The sequence below is a fragment of the Myotis yumanensis genome, unplaced genomic scaffold, assembly GCF_028538775.1.
Source record: "Myotis yumanensis isolate MYYU_CA2020_CCGP unplaced genomic scaffold, mMyoYum1.0.hap1 SCAF_1, whole genome shotgun sequence".
Classification (NCBI taxonomy): Eukaryota; Metazoa; Chordata; class Mammalia; order Chiroptera; family Vespertilionidae; genus Myotis; species Myotis yumanensis.
The window spans coordinates 40,893,746-40,912,930 of NW_027223752.1; the positions used below are offsets into that span (position 1 = coordinate 40,893,746).

Consider the following 19,185-nt stretch of genomic DNA (forward strand, 5'->3'; position numbering starts at 1 on the left):
AATCAATTTGTATTAGGTTTGAAATTTTAAATATTACATGATTTAATTACAAACATACAGCCTTTAAAGAAGAAAAGATACAAAGTTGTTGCATACACATTGAAATTCATTTCCAAAATATCTTTAAAACTATTTCCAGATAAATTTAAAAATACAAATATTTTAGTAAAATTAATTTATTTTCATGTAAAGAACATAAAATAGTATGAAAACTATATGCAATTTTGAACAAATACTTGAAAAATTTAAAGAGAATAGGTCATGAATCATGGAGCTCATTTATATTAAAATCTGACTGGTAATTTAGTCATTAATTAATTTGAAGAACTGTATTTAACAAACAAGCACATTGAACATCGTATTTGATTTGTGATATGTGCTAGTACTATGCAATGTGATATTTTAGAAAAATTATTTCCAGTGAAATATAATTATTAAGGGTCCAAATTTTAAATGTCTATTCAGTTTGAACATATGTTCTTTTTAGCCTAAAACTGTTTGTAAAATTATAACACTATAGGCAATTAACAAATTTTGTATATGAAATAGCACTCAGTTATTCTTAGAGCATGAATGACTTGTTGAACTCACAATTAGCCACCTTTAGGAAGAGCTAGCTATTGAGTCCAGGTTTGCCTCTAAACAATTCTTAGAGCAAACCCAGTTTGAGGATTTTATTTCCAAGTATAGTCCTAAAAAAACTGATCTGTGATTCAACTGGTTAAACTCAACTTGCTTTAGTAACAATTGTTTGGTAAGAACTGTATGCTTTAATTTAAGGTAACTCTAAATGAACATATTTTACAAATGAAAGCATGCTTATTTTCCTAAAATTACGTTTCTTAGTATCTTCATATGATAGGCCACAACGAGATTTTATAACCAAAGGTTTCCAATACCAGGACTAAATATTTGAGCCTTTGGACTTTTATGTCACTTGTATCTTTTTAAATTGTTGTATGATATAATAGTTAATAATTTTTCTAATATAGAAATCTAATCGAATAATTAAGATAACCATAAAGAAAATTTAAGAGAGAGCCAGTGTTGCTCAGTGGTTGTACATCAACCCATGAACTAGAAGGTGATGGTTTGATTCCCTGCCAGGGCACATGCTCAGGGTGTGGGCTGGATCCCCAGTAAGGGGGCTTGCAGGAGGCCGCTGAGCCTTGATTCTCTCTCATTGATGTTTCTATTTCTCTCTCCCTCTCCCTTCCGCTCTGAAATCAATAAAAAAATATTTTTAAAAAGTTAGTAAATGAAATTCACTAAGGGTGACAAAGATTACCTTCACATGAAACTGAAGTGCTTTAGTAACATACGTAACATGATTATCTCCCCCGCGACCTCCCCTCCCCCCCACTGACATTATCTGCTAGTTTTTGCACAACTACTAAACAGAAAGAGGTTTCTTGGTGTATGTTCATTTCTCTTTAGGTAGTGCCATTCTATTTGATCTTGGGAAGTGTCTGCCAGGAATTCTGTCAGAAATAAAATATTTGAGTCAAATAATTGTGACAAGTTCTTGATCAGCTAACTTAAGATAATTCTGCAGTAAATAATTTCTGTATTTTATATGTGTAAAGTTCAAAAAGATACAAAAGAGAAAATGATCCTAATTTTTGGCTATCTAAAAATTGGGTTATCCTGAGGACTCAATGGGACATGACTGATTACAGCAGGGAAGTCAGTACAGCAAGAGCCAGGCCTAAGCTAGATCTGCTGCTGAGTAGGTCCCTCTAATAGATGACCTAGAGCTTGGCCACCAAGAGGCTGGTAGACAGGTAACAATTTGAAATCAAGGCAAACAGGTTTTGAGCAGCAGAGTGAGTTCTTAATGATAAGTAGCAGGCTCTTAGGCATTGAGCTGGCCTCTAGGGCTAGAGTACAGAAGGGGGAAGGGCAAATAAGAACTATAAGGAGAGATTTGAAGAATTTACAAAATTCTCAGTCTTTGTAATTTCAGAGAGTTGAAATTATTGTTTAAAACATAAGTGATCTGCTTTGCATATTCAGTGAGTAGAAGTGACTTGGGAGAGAATACAATTAAAAGTAGTTCCCATGTAATTATTTCAATTTTCCCTCAAACAAGTACTAGGTGAGCACTCTTCTACCTTGATAGCCATTCTAACTAAGCCTTTTTGGATTATGATGCAAAAATACTGGACTTCAGGAAAGATTTGGTGAATGTGGGATAAGAAGTCCATGCTATATGATAGTTTTTCTCAGTTCTCAGAATGAATATGCAATAGTATATAACAATATTTCCTATTTTTATAAATGACTAGCAGATTTAAGAAAGTTTTTTTTAATGATGAGAAATTATATTAAAGCACAGAATAGCTTTACCTTCCCTCATCTTGGTTGCTTTGGTACATTTGTGCCGTTGGAGATGCCATATTCTGATGTGATAAAAGAGACGGAGAGAGAGTTATTCCTCTGAGTTGCCGAAAAGCTATTTCTGCATGGATGCTCCGAGGATTATTTGTCAGAATTCCTGCATTCTTGGTTTTTTTTTCTGAAATTAGTAGTTATGAAACAATAGATACATTAAGTAATAAAATAAATGATAAAAATTTGTCCTTCAGCTGAATGTATGCTACACATATTTCATTATATGAATTAAAATTTTTAATAAATATAGAATTGTAATATTTTTTTTAGCACTTAATAATGCTTAACTCTCTGAGCTAGTGAATCAATTTGATCCTTTCTAGCTTTTTTTAAGTTGAATTTATTGGGATTACATTGTTCAATAAAATATATAGGTTACAAATGTACAGTTGTACAGTACATCATCCGCACATTGCATTATGTGTTCACCATCCCAAGTCTAGTCTCCTTCCATCACCATTCATTCCGTTTATCCTCTTCAATCTGCCCTCTCTAGGTAATTTTTAAGAATATAAATATCCAGAGCGGTGTACTATAATAGATGTATAGATAAAATGACCATAATTCTCAAAATAAAAACTGACAAAACATTCTATATAATAAAAGGCTAATATGCAAATAGACCAAATGGTGGAACAACCGGACAACCGAACAACTGGTCGCTATGACATGCACTGACCACCAGGGGGCGTACGCAGAACATGGCAGGTGTTGGCCGCAGCAAGATGGTGGAGCAGGTGAGTGGGGACACCATACCAAGGCGGGCACCGGTTGCTGTCATCGGGACGAGCCACTGGTGGTTACTGAAAATTCTTTGCTTGCACCTGTTGCCGGTGCTGGCCCCGCTGGCACCCACAGCTGGTGCTGGAGCTGCCACTTGCACCCGCTGCCGGCACCTGGTGCAAATCCCAATCGCTCAGCGCCATCAGCAGGTGTGAGCTGGGGCTGCCAGCCTTGATTGTCCCTGAGGACCTCTCCACCTCCCCTTGCCCCTAAGGGGCAATCAGGGTAGCAGCGGGGACACCATACCAAGGTGGGCACCCGCTCGCACCCACTGCTGGTGCTGGCCCAAATCACTCTGCACCATCAGCAGGTATGAGTGGGGCTGGTGCTGTCAGCATGTTGGAGTGGCAGCAGTGGGAGCAGGACTGCCTGCAGAGAGGGGACTAGGGGCCGTGGCAGGAGGGGCCAGGCAGGGACATGGAGGATCGGCTGAGACCCACCCCTGTGCCCACCGCAGCCTCGCAGCCCACAGTTCCTTTCAAGGTGCACGAATTCGTGCACTGGACCCCTAGTAGACTATAAGAAATCACAGGATCTTTCCAGAAAATCCTAAAAAATAGTTGCACAATGAATCTTAAAGAAAGATATCTGAGAAGGAAGTTATGGAGATGAATCCAGGGTTGAACTAATGCCATATACATCGACTAGAGGCTCAGTGCACAAAATACATGCACTCAGGGGGGAGGGGTTCCCCCAGCCCAGCCTGCACCCTCTCGCAGTCAGACATCCTTAGCACTGCCTCGGAGGCGGGAGAGACTCCTGCCACCGCTGCTGTGCTTACCAGCCATGAGCCCAGCTTCTGGCTGAGCGGTGCTGTCTGTGTGGGAGCACACTGATCATCAGGGCGAAGCTCCTGTATTGAGTATCTGACCCCTGGTAGTCAGTGCGATCATAGTGATGGGTCATTCTGCCATTTGGTCGATTTGCATATTAGCCTTTTATTATATAGGATGACTTTCCTAAAGATGGTATTATCTTGTTAAGGAGCCTAATAATTTGGTACATCCAGTTTTACAGATAGCTCTATTTACTAGATAAAAGCATAAACATTCTGATTATGATTAAAACCTTGAAACCATAAGTATGTAGAAGTATGAAAAAATAAATTAAAAATAATATCTTAACAGAGTAAATTATGGTGGGTTTCTTTTAACTGAGTTTTCCTGAAAAATAATCACATAGAACAATCTGTTATTCTTAGCAGGCTCTTAGATCTTTTTACAGTTATTGTGATGTTCAGTTTTATTGTCCAACAGTGGCCTGAGCAATGTGGGATATTAAAAGCAATGGAAGAGATGAGCCCCTCAGAGAAGGAGCAGCTAATCCCACTTTCACCAAATGGTCGTCAGTGAAGATCTGAAATTAGGGGAAAGATCTGATCCAAGCTTGAATTAAAATGTACATAATAGAATGAACCATTTCCATGCCCTGTCCTTGTAGCATACTTTCTCCTTTAGAGCTCTGCCTCTTAAAATTCTACACTAGTATTGTCTCCATATTTATGGTTTCAAGGATAAAGTCTGATCTTTTCTTTCTAAGATATCTTTTAAAACACACAAGTCTTATTATCAATATTTTTAAGCCTCTATTTTCTACTTTCAGCAGGATGTACTAATGAACTGGTATTGTCATTTGCTATAAAATATACAAAATGAAAAAAAAAACTTTGAAAAAAAATGTCAGGAAAGAATTGTGCAAGTATCACAATGTTTGAATTGCAAACAAATGTTTAGTTACAGCGTATTAATAGTTGAGCAGAACCAAAAAATACTATAGACTTCTTTGAAATCAGAATGGCCAGATGAAACATGCATTTTTAAAGTGTAAATTTAAAACATGCAATTTTAAGTAGTCATAGAAATTAAACAGAGTTTTGTTTCAAATGAAGTGGGTTTTGTTATGTTTTTGTTTGTTGAATAGTCACTTTGAAACTCTGTCAAAATACCTTCAACTTCAGGAGTTAAAGTGAAGTCAGATCCCAAGTAATGGCTAAATCCACCAGGCAGAATTATATTTGTTATCTTTATGGGAGATTTCACTTGGCCAAATGGTCCACCATCCATAGGAGCGTTGGTAACAGGAATAAACTATGTAATAAAATAAAAACAATTAAGAACCCTCACCTCCAAAACTCAAGTCAATAGGTTTATTTCTACCACAAGCCCCACTTGATAATAAAAATTTTTTAGGTTATGACTTATATATTTGTCTAAACTCAGAGTTAGTTAGAGGCAAAATCTGTTAAACAGTCTTTGGGTCTTTAACCTCCCACAGAACACTATGTTCTGTCTTTTCAGATGCATTGTATTCATCACTAGAATCCAATGTGATGGCACCGACCCCTTTCCAAAAGATCTTCACAATAAAAATGTAGAATTAAGAAAATAAAAATTAAGCCTTTCCCCTTGGTAATGTTTGTTCTTTTCTGAACAGAAACTTCTGGACGGTAGAAGTTATATCTTCTACATTTTCATATCCTCACAGTATCTCAACAGGAGCCTTGCAGTAAATTAGTTTTTCAAAACAAACAAATAAAATGAGGACTAAGAAAAGCATCTTATAACAATCACTTGTAATGATTGTGCTCACTCTCTAAATAGTGTTTACCTTTTAAGTTAGTTGAGGATTAAGAGGCTTTTTAAAGTGTTTCAGAATCAGTAAATAGAGGAGGGAGACTCTTGGTTTCCCTAGAAATTTGTGCTTTCTGTGTCTTCATTAAGACTGATCCTGTTTATACTTTAAAAAATGTAAATTCTGAATATATGACAATTTCTTTAGAGACATAGGCTTTTGCATTTGTGTAAAATAACTGATTTTCTTCATATTTCAGTGAGTGTTGTCAAGAATGCAGCTTTGTAATGAACATTAAGGCATCAGGGCTTTTACTAAAGCTGGCAAATCCCAAATTCCCTAAACCAATTCCTTTCTGGGGCTCTCTCCCATTACTAATCTAGAATGTTGTCAAATTTTCCTCTGAAACCAAAGCACCAAAAATGTGTTGGTTTAAAGGACAATTTTAGGTTTCATTTATTCCTTCTTTATTTGCTGTTTAAAAAGAAAGAGCAGCAGCAACTTCAACAAAGAAAAATACAAAGATAAGATAACTGATAAACTTCAAAAGTATTCTGTCTCCTAAACAGCTAAAAGAAATAATGGCTCAATTTTGTTCTAGGCATGAAAATAAAAAAAGTATTATTGAATTTTAAAATAGGTTTCTCTAGAACAGTGATGGCGAACCTATGACATGTGTGTCAGAGGTGACACGCGAACTCATTTTTTTGGTTGATTTTTCTTTGTTAAATGGCATTTAAATATATAAAATAAATATCAAAAATATAAATCTTTGTTTTACTATGGTTGCAAATATCAAAAAATTTCTATATGTGACATGGCACCAGAGTTAAGTTAGGGTTTTTCAAAATGCTGACACAGCGAGCTCAAAAGGTTCGCCATCACTGCTCTAGAATAAAGACGTCAAATATCCCATTTATATTATTAATCATGTGTTGATAAATTTTAAAAAATTAAATGTTTACGTATAGAATAAGTTGACATATATAAGAACTTAATTTTTATATATGGCTCTGATTCAAATGGCAAGAATAGGTATCTAGAATCATTCAAAACAACATCATAGCAAAGTAATGGGAAAATGAGTTCACTATATGAGAAACAGAAAAGAATAGGCATCAAGCAAACCCTCTAGTGAAATACTCATCATTGACTAAAATTTGACTTTATGTAATTTTTCTGCTATCTAAGTCAATTAATAATATATATGAAAATTAATGATCTTTAAAGTTATGCCAAGTGATATCCTTATATGTAATTTAGTGAATTTATATGTAATTATATGTAATTTTTCAAATTCAGTCAACATTACCTTGAAATAGAATTTATAAATTTTAAAAATATACTTTATTGATATTTTTACAGAGAGAAAGGGAGAGGGTTGAGAGTTAGAAACATTGATGAGAGAGAAACATCAATTTAGCTGCCTCCTGCACACTCCCTAGTGGGGATGTGCCCGCAACCAAGGTATATGCCCTTGACCGGAATCGAACCTGGGACCCTTCAGTCCGCAGGCCGACGCTCTATCCACTGAGCCAAACCAGTTAGGGTGAATTTATAAATTTTAATGTGACGATTTTTATAGGTCTCTCACTGGAGCCCTCACATATATGGTGTGGTAGGCAGAAAATCCATCCCCCGCAAAAATGTCCACACCCTAATCTCCAAAACCTGTGACTACTACATTACATGGTAAAGGGACTTTTCAGTCATAATTAAATTAAGGGTTTTGAAATGGGTAGATTATCCTGGTTTATCTAGGTAAGCCCAACACAATTATAAGATTGTATTTAGTCCTTAGAAGAAGAAGGCAGGAGGGTTAGAGTGAAAGAAGATGTAATTTAATGATGGAAACAGAGGTCAAAATAATGCCATTGTTGGAAGAGGGCCACGAGCCTCTAGAAGTTTGAAAAGAAAAGAATTCTCTTCTAGAGCTTCTAGAAGGAATGCTGCCCTGCCAATACTTTTGATTTTAGCTCAGTAAGACTGATTTTTTTGGACTTTTGACCTTCAGAACTGTAAGATAAAAAAATTGTGTTGTTTTAAGTCACTAAACCTAAGGTAATTTGTTATAGCAGGAAGAGGAAACCAAAGTTTTCCACTCCTGGAAGCAAGTAGTGACTTGCTCCAGAAATATGAAATAGAGAAAGGGAAAGGAGGCTTAAATCACTGAATTAAATTTTATTTGATTATTTGTTGAGCTTTGAAAGACTGGAACTTGTGACAATAATTTCAGTAGATGACATTAGATCGTTCTCTTTCTTAGATATATCATACAGATTAGTAACTAAAATTTTTTTTTCACAAAACATAGTTTTTAGAAAAATTTTTTTGAGATATAACCCACAAATAAACCAGTTTCCTTGGCCTAATCTAGGTAATCTTTATTAACATTGTACACCTTAAGTCTCACAGGCCTCCGTAGCTCCTTTGACCTATAATAGAATCTTTTTGGTTAATTAAAAAAAAGTCAAGGTTAATAAAAATGTCAGGGAATAATTAAAAATTATATATATATATATATAATTCATATTTCTCTCTAAAAATTTTAAAGCATAAAATACATACATTCAACAATGTTTTGATGAAGGGCCAAGGTCTTCTCTGTAAGCAAGAGTCCCTTGATTGGTATTTTATCTGATTGTTCTTGGATAAATCACACCTAAGGTTTTGCCTACAATGTCTAGTTTTGGTTTCTTTAAAGTAGCAAGAATTTAAAGACATCTGGAGAAAATTTGAACACAAGAATCTGTCTAGATTTAAAAAAGAATTTTCCCACATATTTTGTCTGAATCTTTGTAATTTTCTCCCATATTTTGCCATTTTCCCCTCCTAACCTAATTTGACATTGTGTGTGTGTGTGTGTGTGTGTGTGCGCGCGCGCGCGCGCGCGCGCGAGCTTTATTGACCTTCCAAAGTATCCTGTTTGGTTTTCATAGAAACAGAGAAATAGTAATTTAAAATTTGCATTTTAGTGTATCTGCTTATTTAAAATAAGAGAACATTAAATCTTGAGAACACACACAGCCAACTCTTGAAAAATATGTGAATATATTACTGAAAGTTAAAATGGACTGGAGAGGAATATAGCATATTCAGTGTGCTCTGAGATTTAGTTTGTTTTACAGAGGGAATGGAGAGAGTCGGGTAATCTAAGTGAAAGCAACTATAGTAAAGTCATATAGTAAGTCATATCTCTTTCCTCAACATAACTTTTAGAAATAATCTTCATTTGCTAAGGTCTATGCTCTCTGGCTTTCATTTACATTAAAGGTTCACTTACCTTCTCACTGCCCTTCTCCCACCAACAATACCTACCAGTCCAGGTCTTCATAATCTCCTTCTTGGATTATTTTAAAAGCTTTTTAACTGGTTTTTCTGTCTTTAGCCTCTTCTTCCTAAACCCTTGCAAAGGCATTGCTCTAATCATGCTGCTTCTTTAAAAAAAATATATCGTAGCTTTTCTGTGCTAAATTTAGTCTTTGGAGGATGGTCAATGATAGAATTTCCTTATGATATGCTTTGGTGGCTTCTCTCTCTAATTTCTTTCCTACCATTTTTAGGAAAGAATACCTTTTTAGGGTTCATGGGTAAAGGCCTAATTATTCTACCAATATACAGAAAAAGAGATACACATCTCTCTTGTTAGATGAACTACACAGTCCAGAGAGTTGTGGTTAGAATTCCTTCCTTCCCTTCCTATCTAAGTGGAAAGAGTTTTGCTAGTTTCTGTTTATAAAAGTGACTAGAGGCCTAGTGCATGAAATTTGTGCACTGGAGGGGGGGCGTCCCTCAGCCCGGCCTGTGCCCTCTTGCAGTCTGGGACTCTTTGGGGGATGTCCACCTGCTGGAAGTCAGACATCCCTCTCGCAGTCCGGGACTCCTTGCTCCTTACTGCCTGCCTGTAGTGGAGGCAGGAGAGGCTCCCACCACTGCTGCTGCCCTCGCCATCTTTGAGCCTGGCTTTTGGCTGAGCAGTGCTCCTCTTGTGGGAGCGCACTGACCACCAGGGGACACCTCCTGCAGTGAGTGTCTGCCCCTGGTGGTCAGTGCATGTCATAGTGACTGACCGTTCCACCAGTCGTTCCGCCATTCGGTCGATTTGCATATTAGGGTTTTATTATATAGGATATGTTGTAGTTTCTTACCTTAGAGCATTATCATACATATTGAGCAAGAGGCACATATTTTAAATAATTAGCTTTATATCAAAGTATGTTATTAGAAAAAGGAGCTCCCCTGGCTTGTGTGTGTGTGTGTGTGTGTGTGTGTGTGTGTGTGTGTTGAGTGCTCTATTCACCAGATCAAGTCTTTGATAGTAATCACTAAAAAGATACTAAATAATCTACAAAAACATCATAGCCTGGGTTTAAATATTTAAGTAAAAATGCACAAGATAGAATGTTCATTTACTAATAATATATATATTTTAAAAGAAAAGGTATAAATAATATAATTATTACCGAATTTTTCCTTGCTTGTAGTTCAGAGAAGTGAAATTCAGCTTTTGCCCTATCATCTGAATTCACAGGAATTCCATCTAACATCTGTAAGTTAGGTAGTCGAAATATGAGCATATGGCGATGTACCATTTTCCTAGAAATCTGATTAAAGATAAAAATAATTTATTAAGAAAATCTTTTATTTCAAATGTTAACTTTTATAGAAAAGGAAGTTTAGCATGGGCAACAAAGAGGTAGATGATACAAATATGAGCTCCCTTTTTGAAAGATTTCTCAATTCCCTGTTACGCTAAATGAAAGTAAGAACTTTTCTTTTTTCTAACTAAGGCTACCATTTGGAGGTTTAGTCTCTTTTTTAGAGTACATCTATAATAATAAAAGCGTAATATGCTAATTAGACTAGACAGCTGAATGACCATCCAGACGTCCTTCTGGACGAAGCCAGGGTTGCGAGGGCTGAACCCCTTGCACGAATTTCGTGCATCAGGCCTCTAGTATATAATATTGTTCATTAATTCCAGGCAATCCTACCTCAGGAATAGGATTGTATTATAAAAGTTCACTTATAAGTAATTAGTTTGAAGCATATTTTCCAACAGGCACTATCCAGTTTAATTCAATACACATCTATTGAACTGTATAATCTATCACTTCATAGTACCAAACTACTCTTAAAAATATTTGCATATGTGCATAAGAAGGTGTGGAGAAAGAGTTAACAGTAGGCCTGAGGTTATTATTTTTAGAAGGGTCTGCTTACAAGGATAGCTCTTGACTAATGTTTGGTACTTAGATTTTGGAAGTGTTTCCACCATCCTTAACTTTCACTGTACCTAGACTACTTATACAATAATATGATTTATGCTCAACCTGCTTTCCTTCTGAGATCCTGGAATTTTGGTATGTGATAGGCATAGGGTACCTATGTGACTAGCCCCCAACAAAATTCTTGAGTGCTAAGTCTATTGGGATTCCCTAGGCAGAAACATAGCACACATGTTGCTGCATTTTTGTTGCTGAGTGAAGAGTATGTATTGTGTGACTCCTCATGGGAGAGAAAGAGCACAAGGAAGGCTGCACATGGATTTCTCCAGACTCTGCCTATGTCTTTTTCACTCATCACCTGGCTGTGTATCCTCACTATACCACTGTAATAAATCTTAGCCATAAGTACAACTATATGCTAAGTCCTACAAGCCAGTCCTTCTAGCAAATCCTTGAACATGGGGACTGACAACACAATCATGTGTTGTGCTATTTGTGATAACAAAACAGTCATCAAAAGGGATGAATAAATAATTTATTTATTAAAAATGTAGCAGATACATATACATTAATGGAGAGAGGTCTCTAAGACAAATAATTGAGTGAAAGGAAAAATTTGACCACATTTTTGGCCATGAAGCAAGCTTAGTAAATACCAAAGATTATAATAAATAGGTTCCTCTAACTAAAATGTAATAATGTGGCAGGGTAGTAAGAAGCTAGGAAAATTCCTGGGCAAGTAGAACGGGGAAACTGAGATAAGAAAATTAAGCATGGACAAACAGTTTGGGCAGCTTTCAGCTGTCTTGTGAATCACAAGACCTTATCTTACCCAAGCAAGACACTTGAGAGTAAGTGGTTTATACCTCTCCTTCTAACCAGAGAATACATAGCCTAAATCACCCTGGCCTGGGAAAATAGAGAGCAAAGGCCAAATTAATGTCATTTTTTCCAGCTAAACCCAAGGACATAAACTCTGGGAGACAAATAACAAAACCCCTAAAAGCACTGGGTTGGTATCACTTAAGGGGGGAATGTTAGGCAGGACAGATTAGCTGCTAGGGCAGAAGGTGGGGAAGGGGGAAGAAAGGGGAGTTTATCTCATCCACTGAACAAAGAAGTCAGTAGTCTTGTTACTTGCCAAGATAAAATCTCCAGGTGTTTTCTGACTTCTTGGAAAAGCCACAACAATATAAAAGGGGGACCTTGAAATCTATTCTATCTGGCAAGGGAACCTTGAAACCTATAGAGCAGCGGTTCTCAACCTGTGGGTCGCAACCCCTTTGGGGGTCGAACGACCCTTTCACAGGGGTCGCCTAAGACCATCGGAAAACACTTATATAATTACATATTGTTTTTGTGATTAATCACTATGCTTTAATTATGTTCAATTTGTAACAATGAAATTGGGAGTCACCACAACATGAGGAACTGTATTAAAGGGTCTCGACATTAGGAAGGTTGAGAACCACTGCTATAGAGGGTAAAGGTATAAAACCCTTAATCCCCCACCAGGCAGGGCACTCAGACGAGCTGAGTTGCTCGCTTGTGCTTTATGGCAAGAGTATTCTTAATAAATTTACTTGCTTTGCTTCCTTAATACATCTGCTTGCTTGCCCAGACAGCATGACTTAGTGGTTGAGCATTGACCTATGAACCAGGAGGTCACAGTTCAATTCCTGGTCAGGGCACATGCCGGGTTGTGGGCTCAATCCCCAGTGTGGGGCGTATGGGAGGCATTTGATCAACGGTTCTCTCTCATCATTGATGTTTCTATCTCTCCCTCTCCTGTCCTCTCTGAAATCAATAAAAATACATTTTCAAAAAAGGAACAGGAAAAACACTACATAGCAAAACTTTTAGAATGCTGCTAATGCAATATTTTGTAACCTAAAACTTATTCAGTTACAAGAAACATAAAAAATTAATGAGTGAGGAATCCACGTAAGCATCTTTTTAAAAGCAAATTCTAAGAAACTAAAAGAAAGAAATAATAAAGGGTGGAAATTAATGAAATAAAAAAGAGAAATAATATATTTGATAAAACCAAAATATGGTTATTTGAAAAGAGTAATACAATAGACAAAATTTTAGTAAGCCTTGTCAATAATAAAAGAAGAAAAAAGCAAAAATCAAGAAACTTACATATAAAAAGATAACAAATAGAATGGAAATTTTTTAAATTCATGAGAATACAATGATAACAATACATTTAAAATTCAGATGAAAAGGATAATTTTACAGAAAAATAAGACTGCTTAACACTGGCTTTTGAAGAAATAGAAAACATGACTAGATTTATAGTCACTGAAGAATTTGAATAAGTAGTTTAAATCTACTTATTAAGCCCAGATGGTTTTAGAGATAATATTTAATTATCCTTTAAGGAATACGTGTCTTCTCCTAGATAAGCTAACTCATAGACTAGAAAAAGAGGGAGAATTCCACAGTTAATTTCATGAAGCAAATAAAAAAGTTTGATGAACTTGAATAGTATAAGAAGATAGAATTATAGTATAAATTTACTTATTTCTATAGGTACAGATATGTATGCTACATGAAATCTTAGCAAATTAAATCCAGAAAAGTAAAAACATGACTAAATAGTATTCATCCCAAGAATTTCAGGGTGGTTAAGCACTAGAGTCTATTTTTTAAAAATGTAATATATTTTTATTGATTTCAGAGAGGGAGAGAGAGCTAGAAACATCAATGATGTGAGAGAATCATTGATTGGCTACCTCCTGCAAGCCCCTCACTGGGAATCAAGCCTGTAACCCAGGCATGTGCCCTTGACTGGAATTGAACCAAGGACTCTTCAGTCCGCAAGCCGACCCTTATCCACTGAGCCAAACTGGCTAGGGCAGCACTAGAGTCTATTAATCTAATTTACATATTGACAAATTAAAGAGAAAAACTGTGTTACCAACTAGTCAAAACCCAATATCCATTCATAATAAACCAGAAAGAAAGGAATTTCCTTAAAATGTTGAAGGTTATCTACCCATAACCTAGAGCAAACATCATATTTAACAGTGACAACTCAGACACATTCTTTTGAAGTTAGTAACCTACTATAATTGCTTCTATTCAACACTGTACCAGAGGTCCTAGTCAGCTCATCAAGTGAAGTAAAGGAAATAAAAAAACATAAGGATTGGAAAGAAATAATTGAGTCATCCTATATAATAAAAGCCTAATATGCTAAGTGTCTAGTCATCTGGTTGGCTGTTCAACCAATCAAAGCGTAATATGCTAATGATATGATAAGGCTGCTCAACCGTTCTCTATGATGTGCACTGACTGCCAGGGAGCAGACAGTCAACCAGTTGACCAGTCGCTATGATGTGCACTGACCAGCAGGGGGAAGACACTCCAACAGATGGGCATGTATGGCCCATCTTGCTCAGTCTCGATTGGCCAGACCCCTCCTGAAGTCCCTCCTAGCTGGCCAACCTCCCGCATCCCTTCTCAGCCCTGATAGTGCACTGGTGGGTTCCCTTGGCCTGGCCTGTGCCCTCTCACACTCCAGGACCCCTTGGGGGATGTTGGAGAGCAAGTTTTGGCCCGATCCCACAGGCCAGGCTGAGTGACACCACTGGTGCATGAATTCGTGCACTGGGCCTCTAGTTTATAGATAATATGATAGTCTACAGAGAAAATGCAACAAAGTTTACAATCCATTAGAACTAAGAATAGAGAGTTTAGCAAGGTTCCTGGATAAAGAAGAATATGCAAAAATCAGAATTTCTATACTCCAGCAATAAACAATTAGAAAAGTGTAAAAAGAAATTGTTTAAAACAGCCATTAAAACAACAATAAATCTAATCAAAGATGATTAAAACCTTTAGGAGAAAATTAAAGGACATAAAAAATGTAGGGATATTTGTGTTTATGAATGGGAAGGATTAATGCTATAAATATTAGGGGAGACTGCTTATTGTTTTTTTGTTTGTGTGTGTGTGTGTGTGTGTGTGTGTGGAAATAGCTCTCTGATGTAACACTACTGGGCTCTCTCAATCATTTCACTTTTCCACTGGGGAAGTAGGGTGATTTAATAAATCTGGAAATAATAAATTGGGCTTGTTTAGTTCCCATCTTTCCTTTTGGAAAGAGCTCACGGTTGGAAAGAGCTCACTGTTCCTTCAGAAAGTCCTCAGTCAAGTATTTTCTGCTAATGGGTAATCATGATTGCTTATTTCTGGAATCTGTTAGCAGGCCCACTTGGCTTTCTCACTAAGCTAAGCAAAATATTTTCACCTCTCATCTGCCACTATCATATTTCTCAGTTTGTTATTAGGTGAATAATGGTGCTACTTATTAGATGCCTTCAATGACTCCAACAGGAAAGGTGGCAAATTTCTTCCAAAATTAATTTAAATTCAATGCAATTCTAATTAAAATATCAAGATTCTCATATAACTTGAGAAGCTGTTTGCTGAAACTCATAGAAAGAGTAGAGGGCCAAGAATAGCCAAGACAGTGAAGAAAGAAAAACAGAAGGTAGAATAGAAGGAGAGGTGCTTACTCTATCAGACATCAAGACTTAATATAAAACTTTAGTAATTAACACAGGATAATATTGGTATACAGGAATTGGCAAATAGGCCAATGAATATAATGTAGAACCCTAAAACTGAGCCTCATGTATATGACAATGAAGTTTATATTGGAACCAGATGAAAGAAGATACTAGTCAATAAATTGTGCTTGGAAAACTGTCTGTGAATACATAAAACAAATAAAATTAATCCTTTCTCATTTTATATAAAAATAAATTATGCATAACTGTAAGTAAATTAACTAGTAAGTTAGAAAAGTAACATACTCACTGGATTGCCATAAATTGTAAGCTCTCTGAGAGAAGAGATACCATCAAGTTTTTCCAGTTCTGCTATATCCTATTTAAAAGTCAATAAGTTATTATTTGGTTAGATCCAACATCTTCAAATATATACTGATTTGAAGCTAATTATATATAAGTGTTGGGTTGCAGCTAGCTCACGATTGAATCCTGTGAAGTGAGCTTGAGTGACAATATTCTGTATTGTTGATTAAAGACAAGTCTGTGCAGCCACTATGGAAGGCAGTATGGAGGTTCCTCAAAAAATTGGAAATGGAACTCCCATTTGACCCTGTGATCCCACTACTAGGAATATATCCCAAGAAACCAGAAACACCAATCAGAAAGGATATATGTAACCAGATGTTCATAGCAGCACAATTCACCATAGCTAAGATCTGGAAACAGCCTAAGTGCCCATCAGTAGATGAATGGATTAGAAAACTGTGGTACATCTACACGATGGAATACTATGCTGCTGTTAAAAAGAAGGAACTCCTACCATTTGCAACATCATGGATGGAACTGGAGAGCATTATGCTAAGTGAAACAACCCAGTCAATGAAGGAAAAATACCACATGATCTCACTCATTCATGGATAATAAAGACCATTACAAACTTTTGAACAATATTAGATACAGAGGCAGAGCTGCCTCAAACTGATTGTCAAACTGCAGTGGGAAGGCCAGAGAGAGTTGGGGGGCAGGAGGGAGGGGAGTAAGAGTTCAACCGAAGGACTTGTATGCATGCATATAAGCATAACTAATGGACATAAGACACTGGGGGGTAAGGGAGGGTAGGGGTTTGTCAAGGGCGGGGGGGAAAAAAGGACACTTATGTAATACCCTTTGTAATACTGTAAGCGAAAAAAAAAAAAAAAAAAAGACAAGTCTGTGTAATATTGATTCCAAATACATGATCGGCAGAGATGACATTCTAACATGGGAAAGAGGCCATATAGCAGCAGTTACAAGAAAAGACTATTTTTTTCTCATAAAAGTTATGATCTATTCTAGGACTCAGATTATAATTGATTACTTTCCTAGAGAATTGACTAAGAAGTGTGGAAAAGAAGGTGAATCAGTCTAAACAAATTTCAAATGTATATATGCAATACAACCTTAACCATAAAGGAACATATGATATTGAGTGGACTGCATCCTGATATATTTGCTGGGAATATATGTAGTTGAAAAACTATTTCTCTAGTTGAATTACTTGTCTTCCCTAGGATTGGATTATTTATTTATTTAACATTGGTGAAAGTTTGCAAATACTGTACATTTTAGTTTTTTTGCACAGAAAGTCCCAAACAAGATAAATCCAAAGAGACCCACACCAAGACATATTGTAGTTAAATGACAAAAGTTAAAGAGACAATCTGAAGAAAGCAAGAAAAAAATGAGTCACATAAAAGGAAACCCTATATAGCTATCAGCTAATTTCTCATTTAGCAACTTTATAGGCCAGAAGGAAGTGGCAGGACATCTTTAAAGTGCTGAAAGAAAGGAACCTACAACCTAGAAGAATTTACCCAGTAAGGTTATCACTCAGAATTGAATGAGAGATAGAGTTTTCTTGACAAGCAAAAAAAGAAAGGACTTTATCACCATTAAACCAGCTTTATAAGAAATGTTAAAGGGTCTTCTCTAAGTAGAAAAGGAAAAGCCATAACCAGAAATAAGAAAATGTGAGAAAGGGAGAACCTCACAAAGCCAAATATTCAATAAATACAGCAAATCAGACATTTAAAAAGCTACTACACAGGTTAAATGAGATGCTTAAAAGTAGATGCAATTGTTGGATGCCAGATAGGGGAATCATTTAGACACAAGGACCAAGCAGGACTATAAGAATGAATTAAATAACATCTTTCAACTGTGATCCTGTGATTCTTCTTGCAGAAGCAAGACTATTGGCAACAATTTTCCAAAACATGATAGCTAAGTCAAAAGCACCAACTGGAATATGTTATCAAGAATATGCAGTGTATGAAAGACTTTAAAGTAGATTAATAAAGGACTGCATATACCTTTTTTGGAAGTATTATTTTGCTAATTTTTCAGTGCTTTTTCCCTTCTAGGCTATAAATCCTTGTTAATTCAGGGATTATAATCTGATTGGCCAGTTATGGAAATTAATGCTGGTGTTAGTCTATCCATGTTGGTAGGAATCTAGAGAGAAGATCACTCCCAAAAAGAAAAATTGAACCGAGAGTTAAGAATTTTGAAGAACATAATATTTTCAGTAGAATTAAACAGAATCTCCAACTTAACCTTATTCTTCTCAGTTCATTTCCCCCCAGCTAAATGTATGGTCATATTAAGGTAATATAATTTGAATGGTTAGAAGAAGTTTAATGGTAAAATGATCAATTTAAATTCAATCAAAAATACCATTCCAAGGACACAATAAACAAATAAGGGCTGATAATTAAATAATAATCAATACCCCTTCATTCAATGTATAATCTTCCATGATTTATCCTAGCGGTTGTCCTTTAGCTATCTTAAATTTTGATAATAAATAAGCTTGACTAAGTATTATCCTGTTTAAGTTACTGGGGAGGAAGTTGCTATATCAGTTGATCTGCCTTTCATTCACTTTCTTTAGTGGGTTAGTAGGGTGGGGAGGGGGGTTAGAGACACTTCTAGGGAAAAGCAGGTTACCTGGTCTAAACTCCTTATAAGTACACTGATAACTAGATCTTCTGTCAAATAGACCAATGTTATTTACTAGAAGGTCCTTGTTTATTAGATGCTCTTAGTGGATCTCTCTGGTTAAGGACTGTTTATAATAAATAAACCTAGGATGTAAAGAATTATCAGGCATGGCTCCCTATAAAATGTCATATAAACTGTAAATAAAACACTCCCTTGTTGTATGGGATCATATTGTTCGGAGAGCTCTTATTTTATTCTAAGCTGGACAGTGTGCGTGTGTGATGTGGAAAGAAAGGACCTGAGAAGCCATAGGAATGTCCCAGGTCTTGTATATTCTTGAAATTATTTGTAAAGTGTGATACTGGGTAAGATCTTTGATTCATGTAGGTCTAACTTGACAATCCTTTGTGTTAACTCAGTTGCTATCATTGGAAAGATTGTTTATAGGATAGCAATTTTCCTAATTTATATTTTTTTGTGGATAAAACTTTGTAAGAATCATTGGGTTTTGCAGTCTTATCTCGGATGAATTTTGTTGAACCTTGATAAATTAATTGCATGATGTTTTCTTCTCTGAATGTATATTTTCTAATTGCTATGTAGAAAAGGGCACTGCTTATGATTTCCTTCTAGCCTCAGACACCTTCTAGCCTTAGATCACCCAAGCAAAGGCTTTCTGAACTGGAGTAAGTAGAGCCACA

The 19,185-nt window shown here is 36.1% G+C and overlaps 1 protein-coding gene across 3 annotated transcripts in view; it reads right to left on the reverse strand.

Annotated features, from left to right (window-relative positions):
- Window positions 1–1,380: 1,380 nt before the first annotated feature.
- LRRC9 (leucine rich repeat containing 9) overlaps window positions 1,381–19,185 on the reverse strand; it is an 87,744-nt gene continuing 69,939 nt past the window's right edge. For all 3 annotated transcript variants that reach the window (XM_070403755.1, XM_070403753.1, XM_070403751.1), the window contains 5 exons: window positions 15,810–15,878; window positions 10,212–10,352; window positions 5,123–5,264; window positions 2,350–2,518; window positions 1,381–1,481 (listed from right to left, as the gene is read on the reverse strand). In XM_070403755.1, coding sequence (XP_070259856.1) covers window positions 1,424–1,481; window positions 2,350–2,518; window positions 5,123–5,264; window positions 10,212–10,352; window positions 15,810–15,878 — 579 coding nt within the window. In that variant the 3' untranslated portion in view covers window positions 1,381–1,423. The remainder of the gene's footprint in view (window positions 1,482–2,349; window positions 2,519–5,122; window positions 5,265–10,211; window positions 10,353–15,809; window positions 15,879–19,185) is intronic.